The 13,185-nt window shown below is 43.7% G+C and overlaps 2 protein-coding genes across 3 annotated transcripts in view; one reads left to right on the top strand and one right to left on the bottom strand.

The window, feature by feature from the left end:
• NGLY1 (N-glycanase 1) overlaps positions 1–3,595 on the bottom strand; it is a 54,019-nt gene extending 50,424 nt beyond the window's left edge. For both annotated transcript variants that reach the window (XM_080925993.1, XM_080925994.1), the window contains exon 1: positions 3,432–3,595. In XM_080925993.1, the coding sequence (XP_080782119.1) occupies positions 3,432–3,562 (131 nt within the window). In that variant the 5' untranslated portion in view covers positions 3,563–3,595. The remainder of the gene's footprint in view (positions 1–3,431) is intronic.
• A 5,860-nt stretch (positions 3,596–9,455) lies between these two features.
• OXSM (3-oxoacyl-ACP synthase, mitochondrial) lies at positions 9,456–12,841 on the top strand. Its single transcript, XM_080925917.1, has 3 exons — positions 9,456–9,506; positions 9,970–10,977; positions 11,729–12,841. The coding sequence occupies exons 2-3, from the start codon at positions 10,001–10,003 to the stop codon at positions 12,129–12,131; spliced, it is 1,380 nt and encodes a 459-aa protein (XP_080782043.1). The 5' UTR covers positions 9,456–9,506; positions 9,970–10,000; the 3' UTR covers positions 12,132–12,841.
• The last annotated feature ends 344 nt before the right edge of the window (positions 12,842–13,185 follow it).

The raw sequence follows: 13,185 nt of genomic DNA, 5'->3' as shown, positions 1-13,185 counted from the left end.
TTGCTTGATTCTCCATCAACTTAATTTTTTCTTTATACTTTCCTGGGTTTTTTGGTGTCATTTTTTGATGCTTCCCCTACACATCTTTGTTATCTAGTAAATATTTTTGTAAGTTGTAATATTTACTTCACTTGTTAGCAATTATCTTGGATCTTGGTACATTTTTCTGAATGTGTAGTTTTTCATGACATTAAAAGGACAGAATCATGAGAAGGCAGCAGAATATCTTTTACTTTGCTCAACTGTAACTTTGAAAATACTTTTGGCTTTCTAGTCATTTTACTCTCATAGATATCTACCAAATTATTTAATTTAAAAAAAATAGTATTTCAATCAGGTAAGGAAAGGCACCCCCCTGCCCCCACCCCCACTCACGTTCTCTGAAACAGGGTCTCTACTTTAGGAAGGACACAGACCTATAACTGGCCCTGCCTCTAACATCCTTTGTTCTTTCCAGCAAACACTGAATACTTATCAAGGTACAGTAGTGTATGCCTAAAATCGCAACAACAGAACTGTTTCAGAAACAGAACAAAAACAATTTTCAAACACCAAAAAAAAAAAAAAAGAAAAAAGAAAAAAGAAAAAGAAAAAAAAAGACAGACCAACAAACCCCCACCAGTAGGACACAAGACAAAACAAAACAATACTTGAATTCGGGGAAGGGATTTGTACACTAGTGGGACGGTGACAGGGAAGGAGAGGAAGAGACAACAGTGGACTACAAACGTCTTCAAACACTCCACCAAACTTTTCACGTAATTTAACAGAAATAATAACAACAATGGTAATAATGATGATAAATAACCTCAGTAGTAGCTATGCATGTACCAAGTCCTTTATTTCTCTATGTAGTGGTACTCCTGGAATAGAGTATTTTTCTTCCCTTTTATAAGTACAGAAACTCAAACTTGTAAATTATATATAAGTTGCCTATGATCATACTTAAATTATTAATTAACACTTAACTGATTAGAATTGAAACTTACTGCTCTGGTTAGAATGCTTATACACATTTCAGCACACAGCTGCCAGCAAACTCACCAACCTTCAACTACATTCAGTTTCTCTACATGTCAGAGGCAACTTATATTAAAAAATTACAAGTCAGTTCTATTGTTTTAGTCTTCTATTACTTCTTGCCTTGTCATTGAAAATCTTCTTTCTCCATCCCACTGCATCTATGGTTATGTTTATACAATGGCATCATAATCACTGCTTCTTTCTTCTAATGCTCAGGAAACTCACTACAGAAACTATGAGTTCCCTTTGCCTCTCCCTTCACATAATGCCTCATGTTGGGTCTCCCCACTATCCCCTAACATAAGAGCACAAATACAGAGACACCAACACGATCTTGGAATTGTTCTTTGATATTATGATATAGCTCTTTTTTCACACCTTTCTTCTCCCAAATATATTATATGAACAAAGAAACTGTTTGATTATTGGTTCTTCACTCAGTACAGTTAATAGTCAACTGTGTGTGCTTTGTAAACAAAACAGTACAATATCAAATATGTATATTAAAGAATGAATGAACCAGGGACAAGGGATCCATTAATGAAGCCCTGGCTCAATCTGTAGCAGCTCATAACAGCACGTGTGGTAGTCTACACCTGTAATTTAGAGGTGTAGGTAGGAGGATAAGAAGTTCAGCATTATTCTTAGGTACATAACAAGTTCTAGGCCAAACTTTGGTACATGAATCAAATTAGCTAAACAGCTCACCTGTGTGTCAGGTGAACTAATAGCATTGTTTTGCTTTTGAGAAAGAAAGTCGATAGTAAGCTCATCTTATCCAGAATGGGTAGCAGCTTTTGCATACATATTATCATACATTTCTATTTGTAGCCTATTTAGATTCATTGGGGACATGATAAACATCATTCAAGCAGAAATTTAAGAGTATTATTTCACTGTAGATTACATATCAGTTTAAAATATGATAATAATTTTTATTTACACATCCATTCTATAAACTGTTCTGAGATGGAGGCAGACAAGATGTTGGGACAATATGCCTTCAAAACTATCTTCACTGTGCTACTTGTGAATTAAAAAAAAAAATAGCAATGGGAACAGAAGCCCGATTTTCTCTACTCAAATTACAGAAGTATAATTATGTGGCCAGGGACCATGAAGACATATAGAGCTTTTCCTTACAAGGTAAGAAGTCACTGGATTTGGACATGAAGAAACAGGATACCATTTCCCAACCAAGCCAGACCTTGAATTCTAAAAACACAAGGACACATTGTTGAAAACAAACTAAAAGAGCCATTTTTTCACATTGACCTGATCAGAAATATAAGCCACAGTAAAGACTGTAAAATGAACCCGTCTCTTTTACAAGTTTAGTAAACACTCATAGTGATGGTTATGATCCCAAATAATTGTATGCATGCAAAGCTGCCCTTCAAAATACTCTGATCTTAGCATCTTTGGTTGCAGTGTCCCGAAAGAATCAAAATGTCTTTACAAATCCACCCCTCTTTTCTGTGCAGGGGTGAGAGGTGGAGGTCTTAATTCAGTAGGAAATGTCAGCTGTGGGCTCCGGAGAACCAAGCCTATGCATTCTTTCTGATATGTTGTACTCTGAGGTGCTGTGAGATCTCAGGGTTAAGCTGAGGTGTCATAAAAGAGGAAGGTGATCCTCACATAGGTCACAATTACTATCTGTGAGCAGGCCTAATGCTGCATAACATCTGGCACAGAATCACATTATAGTCTCTCTTCGATTTATTTTAAGTATCACCAACATCACCAACGTTACCTAAATGAACAGTTACGGTTGTGGTGGCGCACACCTGTAATCTCAGCTTTCGGTAGGTTGAACCGAGACTACAGAGCCAGTCTGGAGTCCAGGACAACACCTCAAACACCTCAATATCTCAAACATAGCATTCCCAACTAATTCTCTAAAGCTGGGCCACATGAACTGTACAGCCTTGATGCTAAGAATTCCTACAGACGTGGGGTCAGTGTGTAAGAGCCAGCACCCTTAGGCTTGGCTGTACGCCCCTCCTGCACACCTTTCCCAGACTAGCTCCATGTGACCAAAAGGGACTCAAACTTCCCACTGCAGTCCCTGTGAGGAGCAGCTGTGGAGAGTGCTACACTCAGAACCAAGGCGACTTCTCCAGAGCGGTTTCCTTCAAAACTCTTGCTTAAGGCGTCGGGTTGAATGAAGTAAAAACCCAGTAATTAACACAAAGTTCGTAACTCAACTACAAACGTGTCAACCACCAAACTCGAGAACATTTAGCTGAGTCACAGCGCCGGGATCCTGCAGCGCGATGGGACACCACAGCTGTCAGAAGCAGTGACAGCCCCGGCGAGCCCTGGTCGCCCAGCCCGCCCAGCCTCAGGCCCGAGTGTCCGCGGCCCCGCCCGCCTGCGGCTCTCAGGCTCCAGGGTCCCGGCTGCACCTCAGGATGTTGTCGGCGTAGGTGAGCAGCAGCTTGGAGGCCTCCAGAAAGGTCTCCGGGGTGTTCTGGCATAGCTCGGCCACGGCCGGGGACGCAGAGCTGGACGAGCTGCCCAGTGTGGCCGACGCCATGGCTGAGCCGCGGCCTTCGCCACCTCGCGCACCGCGGCCCGCACTGAGCAAGCGCCGAGGAGCGCCTAGGCCGCCGCAGGGGCCTGCGGCCAGGGGGCGGGGCGAGGGGCGGGGCGTTCCGGGCGGGGTTAGGGGCGGGGCGAGCCGCCGAGAGGCGGGTTGTGAACGCTGGCGCACAGCGGGCCAGCCAGGGAAGGAATGGGCTGTGCTGACTGCTTGTGTGGGGTAGAGGCCCACGGAGAATTAATTGTACAGCCTTCTTTTTACGGTAAATAAGTGTAGACTCCAGACGAAAGAGCAAGATTTTGTTTTGTCTTTTTGGGGGTAGCGATCAAGGTCTGGCCTAGACTGGACTCACACTCTTGAATTCGCTGTAGTCAGGCCTCACCCTTTGATTACTGGTGTCTGGCTTCAAAAACAAAAGCATAGCTCAGAACTCTGCTGGGTTCCTGATTCGTGTATTTTCCGAATTCTATTGATTCTTCAGTCGTTGCTCACAGGTATGATTCTGCTATAAGGAGCAATTTAAAGCAGTACATTCGTTGCACCCTGTTAATCGGTTGGGGACTCAGTTTATCATGTGATCACCCACAGAAAGGCCATATATAATAATAGAATAAGATGAGGAACAGAGAATAAAGTTTATATACACATTGTATCTTTCAACTCATACAGGCATACAGCTTACTAGTATCCTTAATTTATCTTAGAAAGTGAATCACTAACCCCTTTAGTCCTGCCAAAGCCTCACCACACTGACGTCTCTGGCATTAACCCTGGGAACTGGCTCCAGCACTGAGCTACAGACTCAGCCCTCATTACTTCTTTTTCTTATTCAAGACAGGGTTTCTCTGCATAGCTCTGGGTGAACTGGAACCCAAGCTTGCAGATCAGGCTGGACTTGAACTCAGATCTACCTCCTGAGTACAGGGATTAAAGACTTGTCCCCTATCACCTGACTTTATTATTAGTTTTTAATGTTGAAATGTCACTAACGGTGAACTTGACCTTGATTTGTGGTCAGACCTGGAGTTATCCATATCCCACTCTCCTTGAATAGCTGAAATTACATACCATTAGACGTGGCTAGCAGGTATTTCCTGGCTTTGTACTAAAGAAATTTATTTTTGTGACCTCCTTTGACACTTTATTATCTGTTGCTTTTTAATGTTTCTGGGCAAGTCTGAGACTTTTCTAGAACTTCTGAATATTCATTTGTCAAATATACCTAAATTTTTAGCATTTAGGTTTGTGGACCAACTTCAGGAATGTTGTTTTCAGCTAGGCAAGTTGCCAAATCCCAAAACTTGGAAGGTAGAGGCAGGAAAGAATCAAAAGTTCAAGGTTAACCTTGGTTTTGTAGTGAGGTTGAAGCCAGCCTGGGCTACACCAGACCCTGTCAACATACAAAATACGTACACACACACACACATACATATGCACAACTGGACCACCACCAAAAGAAATGAAAGTTGGAGGGAAAAAGTGGTTAAAGGGAAGGGCAAAGGTGATGGAAGAGAGATAATGGATGGACTGTGGCCAAAGATCATTATGTATCTATGAGTGTGAAAAAAAAATTCTTAAAAAGAGAATATTACGTTCAACAAAGAGTATGTTATTAGCTGTCATTTAAATTTCTTCAGTGGCTAACTACTAGCAATTTTTTTCCTAGCTTATAACAAAGTAATAATTAGTTTTGTGGCCCAGCTTCCAAGTGCTGTGTCCTCAGCTAAGTGCTGTAAGTGCTGGCTGACCCCTGTAATCACAGCACGGAAAAGGCTCAGGCAGGCCCGGTGGTGCAGCCTTGCTGGAAAAAGCACATCACTGGAGGCAGGTTTTGAGAGTATGTGCTCCTGCCCTACTTCCGGGTCACTCCCTCCGCTGTGCTTATGTTAAAGGATGTGAGTGTTTATAATTTCCTGCTCCGGCCGCCATGCCTGCTCCCAGGCTGTTCTTACCATCATGGACCCTAACCTGTGGACCTATAAGCCAGAGTACATTGTTCTGTAAGTGTCCTTGGTTGTAGTGTTTTATCACAGCAATAGAAAAGCTTAGTGCCAACAGAAATTAGCACTAAAGCATTGGGATGTTGCTGTGATGAACTTGACCACGTGGTTTGGGGGGAAGGGGATATTGTGGAAGATTTTTGGAAGACTTGGGCTAGAAAACAAGATACATTGTACTGTTTATAGAGAAAAAGGAGTTCTAAGGAGCTCAACATTACAGCCAAGGCATGTGCTGAAGAGAGGAATTTTTACCTAATTGAGAAGTTGGCCCTGCACTGGAACAAAGGAAAAGGGTACTCTCTAGGCAAGACCTCACCCAGAAAAACTTTCAGCTTGTATGACAGCTTAAAGCATATTCTGATGCAGAGAGTAAAATAAAAGTACTGCTGTTAATGTGATTTCAGTGACCCCATCCCTGGCTGGCAGCCACACCTGGCTGTGTTGTTTCCACAGTGCCAGCTTTAGGCTTGTAGGATACAAGAATGAGGGTCCCAGATCCTACCTCTGTGGCTTCTGAGAGCCTCTGAGGCCAGGCAACATGTGGTAGGGAATTCCCTGCCTGAAGATCCTGAGAGATTAAGAATCATGACATACCATTGTGGAGAGCTGTGAAGAGGAAGCTTGGGTTCCAGTGGAGACCACAAGATGTTGGAGATATCAAAGCTCTGAGAAATCTGCCAAGAAGGATTGAATAGAGAGAATATGACCAGCCCAAGAAAGAGATGTAGGCTACCCACAGGAAAGCTGGAGGGATGGAACCCTTAACAGAAGACGTGGAGCTACAGGGTTTGATATTTTGTCCTGCTAGGTTCTGGTCATGGTTTGGTCCAGTGTGTTCTTATTACACCCCACTTAGACCTTTGGGGATAGCAATATGTGTCATACATTGGAAATATGTAATTTGCTTTTTGATTTTACAGAAGGTTGCATTCTGAGATGCTTTGCATTTTAGAAGAGACTGGGCTTTTAAACAGTGTTAAGACCATGAAAGACTACAGGGACTTTTGAAGTTTCACTAAATGCAGTTTGCATTGTATGGCCAGGAGTCTATGAGGACCAGGGAGTGGGGTATGGTGTTATGAATTAAAAAGGTTCCCCACAGGTTCTGGTATTTGAACTCATAGTTTTCAGTCAGTGGTCCAGTTTGGGGACATTTAGTTGGTACAGCCTTGCTAGAAGAACTATGTCACTGAACGTAATTAAGAAAGCAACTTTCTGTTTGCTTTCTTGGCTTCATGCATGTGGTAAAGGATGTGAGCTTTCAGCTTCCTCTAGCCACCATGCTTGCTGCCTGCTGACATGCTGTCCCCACAACTATAGACGAGAAGGCTCTAGAAGTATAAGCCCTTTGCCTCTGAGCCATTTCTCCCAACCCTCATTTTTAAGTGTGTGTGTGTGTGTGTGTGTGTGTGTGTGTGTGTGTGAGAGAGAGAGAGAGAGAGAGAGAGAGAGAGAGAGAGAGAGAGATATGCATACACATGCCCTTGCCATGGCATTTGGAGATCAGATAACAATTTCTGGGAGTTGACTTTTCCTTTCACTGTTAAGAGTTCTGGAAATGGGTGCTAGCCTATCCCTCAATGGCTGAGCCGCGGTGATGTTCACCTTTAATCCCAGCCCTTGAGGTAGAGGCCAGCCTGGCCTACAGAATGAGTTCCAGGATAGCCAGGGCTATACAGTAAAACTCTGTCTTGAAAAAACAAAACTAAATCAAACAACAACAAAAAACCCAAACCAAGCAAAATACAGAAAAAAGTAATCAATCAATCAAACAACACACACACACACACACACACACACACATGCACAGAGGGGGTTAGAAATGGAATTCAGGTTATCGAACTATAAAGCTCAGTAGCAGGTACCTCTATCTATGTCCAGCTTCTCAAATTTTGCATTGGCCACACAGGCCGGTTGTTTTGTCTGTATTGTACTTCTGGCTGTTGAAATGTCTGCCTCCTCCCAGTTACTACACATGTATTCACTCAGTTCACAAACTGACTGAGGTCTAGGTCCACTTCTTTGAAGAATTTTCTGATTTAATGAAAGCACTGACCTCAGTCTCCTTTGTGTTACAATAACACTACAAACAGAAGTTCAACTTGTTGGACAGCAAGTTTATTTACTTGAGACCTGTATTTGGAAATAAAGTGTTGAACCAGAGAAATTCTAAGAGGAGGTCATGATGAAGTTGAAGATTTGTGTTCATGAATATACTGTGATATTTTAGCAAACTATATGGTACTAATTTACATACAGCTGTCATGATTTTATAAACTTCTTACCAGATGGAAGTAAAATGATCACAGCAAAAAATAGAAATATAAATTACAGTCTTGCTATATCACTTTTGCATGTATGTGCATTGTTTTGAGAATTCTTTCCCTGGAAAGATGTAAAAAAAAAAAAAAATCCAGCCTCTTTATAAAACACCAACAATAAATCAGAGCAAAATTCCCCAAGTCCAACTTAGTGTACCCCTAAGTTTACTCAGCTGACCTTCAGAGCATGGGTTGCTTACAGAAGTGGGAGACCCCGAGGCATCTGCACCACCAGAACGTTTCACTGCAGCATGGATGATGTCATGACTTCTCCATGGCTACATAGACAGTTTCCTTTTCATCTAGCCTTCCACGTCTACATACCCCAGCACCTTCTGAGATCTGAGGCTGCCTGCAATTGGAGCAGTATTACATACACATTGCCAAAAAGGTATTTTCACTGCAGGGAGATCATACTGAGCAAATGGAGAGCCACTGGATCAAGAACAAGTTGGGTTTTCCTAGACATTTTAGACAAAGTAGATTTCCAAATAGATCATATCCAGGACTAATGAGGAAATAGCTACTTACCTCAGATTTTCCCCCTACAGTTGGAAAGCTAGCATCCATGCCAACAGTGGCCTCAAGAGGTATCACCCACATATAAACATGACTACAAGATTCAGGTGATAGCATAGCCAACCCTTTATTTGAAGAAGAAAGCAAAGCTCACACGTGGAACAGACTTGAACGGTCAACAAACACTTCCTCGCTGTGTTGCTGCTTTTCCTACGTACCCCTTACAGATTCAGTTATCTCTGAATAAGTAAGTCTAACTTTTCGTAAGCTCAGAAATTTCCACTTCAGATATTGGGCACTTTCCGTTCGCTTCCTGTCATGAGACAACCATTAAGAGTTTTATTTTTTACAGAAGTAGTTGTTTACATCGTTTGCTATGGTTAATAAGGGTTAGGAAAAAAGAAGGTGGAGGGGACCCCGTAACCAGTGCAGATCACCACAGACTCTAGGTTCTGTTTTGTTTTAAAGACAAAGTCCTGAGGTTGGTAACCCAGACTAGCTTTGCACTTGATACACAGCTGGGGACTGAGCTCCGGATCCTCTGCCTCCCAAGTGCTGAAATTGCAGGCAGTACCATTATCAGATTTCTTTGTAAACCTTTAAAAGTGGACGCTATAGTCTGTTTTGTAGCTAACATCTCCAAACAAATTCTCAACGTCTTTGCACATTTCGAAATATTCACCCGTAGTCTCGCTTTCATTGTCTACGTGGCATTTAGATGTTTCCCCAAACGACCTAGATTTCAAGGTGAGTGGCATTCTGAGGAGTTAGTTCTTTGAATACTTTCTACAGAGATACCAGGGACTTGAGGCTACAGCTATATGTCCTTCCCGAAATGTGCTGGGGAAAACGATAGCCTCCCTTCTCTGGCAACACCGGAATATATGGGCTTATCGCCGAGTGCTACGGTGAGGTTTCCCTAGCAATCAAGACAGGTCCTGGGGCGAGAGCTGCAGACTCAACCCAGGAACTCGGCGGAAGTCCTGCCCCCGTGCGCCTGACCTCCGACGCCAGGCGCCAGTCTCCGGGCGGAAACGCTGCGCTGCGGACGAGTGTGCGCATGTGCACTCGGTGAGCGTCCACAAAGGCTTGTTTCAGGTAGTGGCTGAGATTTGCGCCCGGGTTTCAAGGGGAGGAGGACGTGGCGTAGCCTTGGAACCCTGAGAATTCCTAACGCTGAGCTCGGGAAGTCATACCCGGTCTTCCTAACACGGCGGTGCTGGACTGTAGCGGGGGCACCGGAAAGGGTAGCTGCCTCACACGGAAGTAGATAAAATGCACACCGAGGCATTGACCTTAGAAATGCCACATAGACTCAGTCGACAGCGCACAGTAGTCCTCGGTGATCCAGAAGGATGCCCCTTGTAGGGTGGGGTTGCTTTATAAAACCCAGCTGTCAGTTGACAGTCTGAAGGACTTCATAGATTACAAATAAAAGTTAAGTCCAAAGCGAGGGTTGCATTTCTCTGTGGCCTTTAACACACGACCACAAGCACACCAAGGGTATGTGTAAGATCCTTTGGTTGTTTTAACATTTGCTGTCTCTTGTGGTCTGTTCCAGGTATGTCTTTCTGATCTTCTAAATTTCAACCATGTTGTCAAAATGCTTGCAACGTTTTCTAAAAGCCACAAGCTCCCATCCACATCCAGCATCATACTGTTGGTTAATAAACAAACAAAAGTTTTCTGGAACTGTACCAGCAGCCGTGTTGCGCAGGCGGGTTGTCATCACAGGCATTGGACTAGTGACACCACTTGGTGTTGGGACTCAACTAGTTTGGGATCGGCTTCTCCGAGGGGAAAGTGGAGTTGTTTCTGTAGTTGGTGATGAGTACAAAAGTCTTCCTTGCAGTGTAGCTGCCTATGTACCTAGAGGTTCAGATGAAGGTCAGTTTAATGAACAAAGCTTTGTGTCCAAATCAGATGCCAAGTCCATGTCGTCTCCCACCATCATGGCCGTCGGGGCAGCAGAGTTGGCCCTGAAAGACTCTGGCTGGTATCCAAAACTAGAAGCAGATCAGGTGGCTACTGGCGTTGCCATTGGCATGGGCATGGTCCCTCTTGAAGTTGTTTCCGAAACTGCTTTGATGTTTCAGACCAAAGGTTATAATAAAGTCAGCCCATTCTTTGTCCCTAAGATTCTGATCAATATGGCTGCAGGCCAGGTCAGCATTCGCTACAAACTCAAGGGCCCCAATCACTCAGTGTCCACAGCTTGCACCACGGGTGCACATGCTGTGGGAGACTCCTTTAGATTTATAGCTCATGGCGACGCAGATGTGATGGTGGCTGGGGGCACGGACTCTTGCATTAGTCCGTTATCTCTCGCTGGGTTTTCCAGAGCCCGGGCTCTGAGCACAAACCCAGATCCTAAGCTGGCCTGCCGACCGTTTCATCCAGAAAGAGATGGTTTTGTCATGGGTGAGGGAGCTGCTGTGCTGGTGCTAGAAGAACATGAGCATGCTGTTCAGAGAGGAGCCCGGATCTACGCAGAAGTTTTGGGTTATGGACTCTCAGGTGATGCTGGTCACATAACTGCCCCCGATCCTGAAGGAGAAGGTGCTTTAAGGTAAAGACTGGTTGTTCTGCTCAAAACATTTTTTTCTTCTTAAGAATCTGTATTAAGGGATTATTGGAACTTCAAATTAAAGAATAAATTACCTGGCCTTGGTGTATAGTATATATTCTTCTATCTTAGAACAAAGATTTTTTTTAATTCTTTGCTTGAAATGATTGAAAACATTTGAAAATCTTTAAACAAAAATTGGATGAACTTAGAGACAACCAAGTTGTGTCTTTGTTAGCTTCTTTGCCCAGCCTTCTGTTTGGTAATCATGAGTGTGCTCCCTTCCTCAGCCTCCCTCTGAACTTCAGACCTGGAGAATAGAGGCAGATCTGCTAGATGTGTGTGACTGTGTGTATTCTGTTCTTTTCAAAGCAGCATTTCTAGGCCCTGAATAACCCATGGTCTTGCTAACATGCCAGTTCTGACTGCCGGTCTAGACTGACACTTAAGAGCCTACATTTCTAACTAGCTCCAGGCTAAAGACGACACTTTGAAAAACAAAAGTTCTTGATTATATGTTAACATCCAAGCTTAAACTATATTATGTTTTATCCAATCAAATCAGCCAAAGTTTAGCGAGCTTTCCTATAACGGGACAAATACTAGCTACTTTTAGCTTTATGGATCATAGGATTTCTGCAGTGACACTCAGGATGGGGCTCACTCAGTGTACCTGGAAACCTTATTTTGCACAAGCTACTCAGGTGAGCAATCTCCTGCTATTAAAGTTCACATACTTTTCTTTTCTCACCAGATGCATGGCTGCTGCTGTAAAAGATGCAGGCGTGTCACCTCAACAGATATCCTATGTCAACGCACATGCCACCTCCACTCCACTGGGTGACGCTGCTGAGAACAGAGCCATCAAGAGGCTCTTTAAGGACCATGCCTATGCCCTTGCCATCTCCTCCACAAAGGGAGCCACTGGGCACCTTCTGGGGGCTGCAGGGGCAGTGGAGGCAGCTTTTACCGCACTGGCTTGTTACCATCAGAGACTACCACCAACTTTAAACCTGGATTGTACAGAGCCAGAGTTTGATCTCAACTATGTTCCACTGGAGGCACAGGAATGGAAAACTGAGGGTCGATGTATTGGACTCACCAATTCCTTTGGGTTTGGTGGTACTAACGCAACCCTTTGTATTGCTGGCATGTGAACATTGGCTTTTACTGGACATAAATGTGTAAATAGTATGTACGTAGATATGTCTTACACCAATATCCAGATGACTTTAGCACAACTGGTATTTGTATAGTTCTTTGCTAATGAACAGGCTGCCTAGTACTTGTGGGTATTTTCTAGCATCTCGGTGTCTCCTGTGAGATTTCTGTGGCAACTAGTGACAACCAGAAATGTCTCTTGAGGACAGAATAACCTGCACACAGACTATTGATTTATGTTTTTTAATGCGCTGTTTCACCCATCCGTGTCCTCCTTAGATATTTATTAGAGACTAGCTCCTCTGAGCAAGGCTGTGCTGCTGCATGGTGTAACTCTAGGGGCACCATGTCATCCAGCATATAGAGAGGAATGTCATCCAAGTAGGAATGCACTGCATCAGTCAGCATCCTTTGTGCTCAGCTGTCAGTCAGTGATGCCCTATTCACCCCTGACCCATGTAGGTGTCCTTAGTGAATTTTTCAAAAGCTTTCATTTCTCTGAAGGAGGAAGTGAAACTGGTTTTGCATTTTTCTTGTCTGTCCATCCTTCCTTTCTTTCTTCTCCTCCTCCTCCATCTTCTTTCTTCCTCCTCCTTCTTTTCTACTTTGAGACAGGGTTACTCTTGGAACTCACTCTATAGACCCTGGCTGACCTTGAACTCAACAGAGACCTGCCTGCCTGTGTCTCCCAAGTGCTGCGATTAAAGGTATACATCACCATGGCCTGGCTGGTTTGTCATTTCTCATTCTGGGTATATTTGTATTGTGGTGAATGGGCATAAAGGTCTTTTGAAATAGTCTTGGTAAATTAGTCCACCTCTAACTTTGTGACTGTGTGGCAGTGTTCTACAAGCTTCCCACTGCCAGCGTAACACGTTCTTCAGAGGTGACAGCCAGCCCGGGAAGCATTTGGTAGGCAGGGCTTTTATATCTTCCGAGTAAGTGCTCTGATTTCCATGCAGACCCTCAGGTCCACAGTGATCTGGAGCTTCATTCAGATGCCTACATCCCCTGCTCAGTACTACGTTCTCTGTCCCTGTACTGTTTCAT

Source organism: Micromys minutus, assembly GCF_963924665.1.
Source record: "Micromys minutus genome assembly, chromosome: 12".
Taxonomy (NCBI): Eukaryota; Metazoa; Chordata; class Mammalia; order Rodentia; family Muridae; genus Micromys; species Micromys minutus.
The sequence above is the reverse complement of the archived record's forward strand: the minus strand, read 5'-3'. Positions and strand labels throughout refer to the sequence as shown.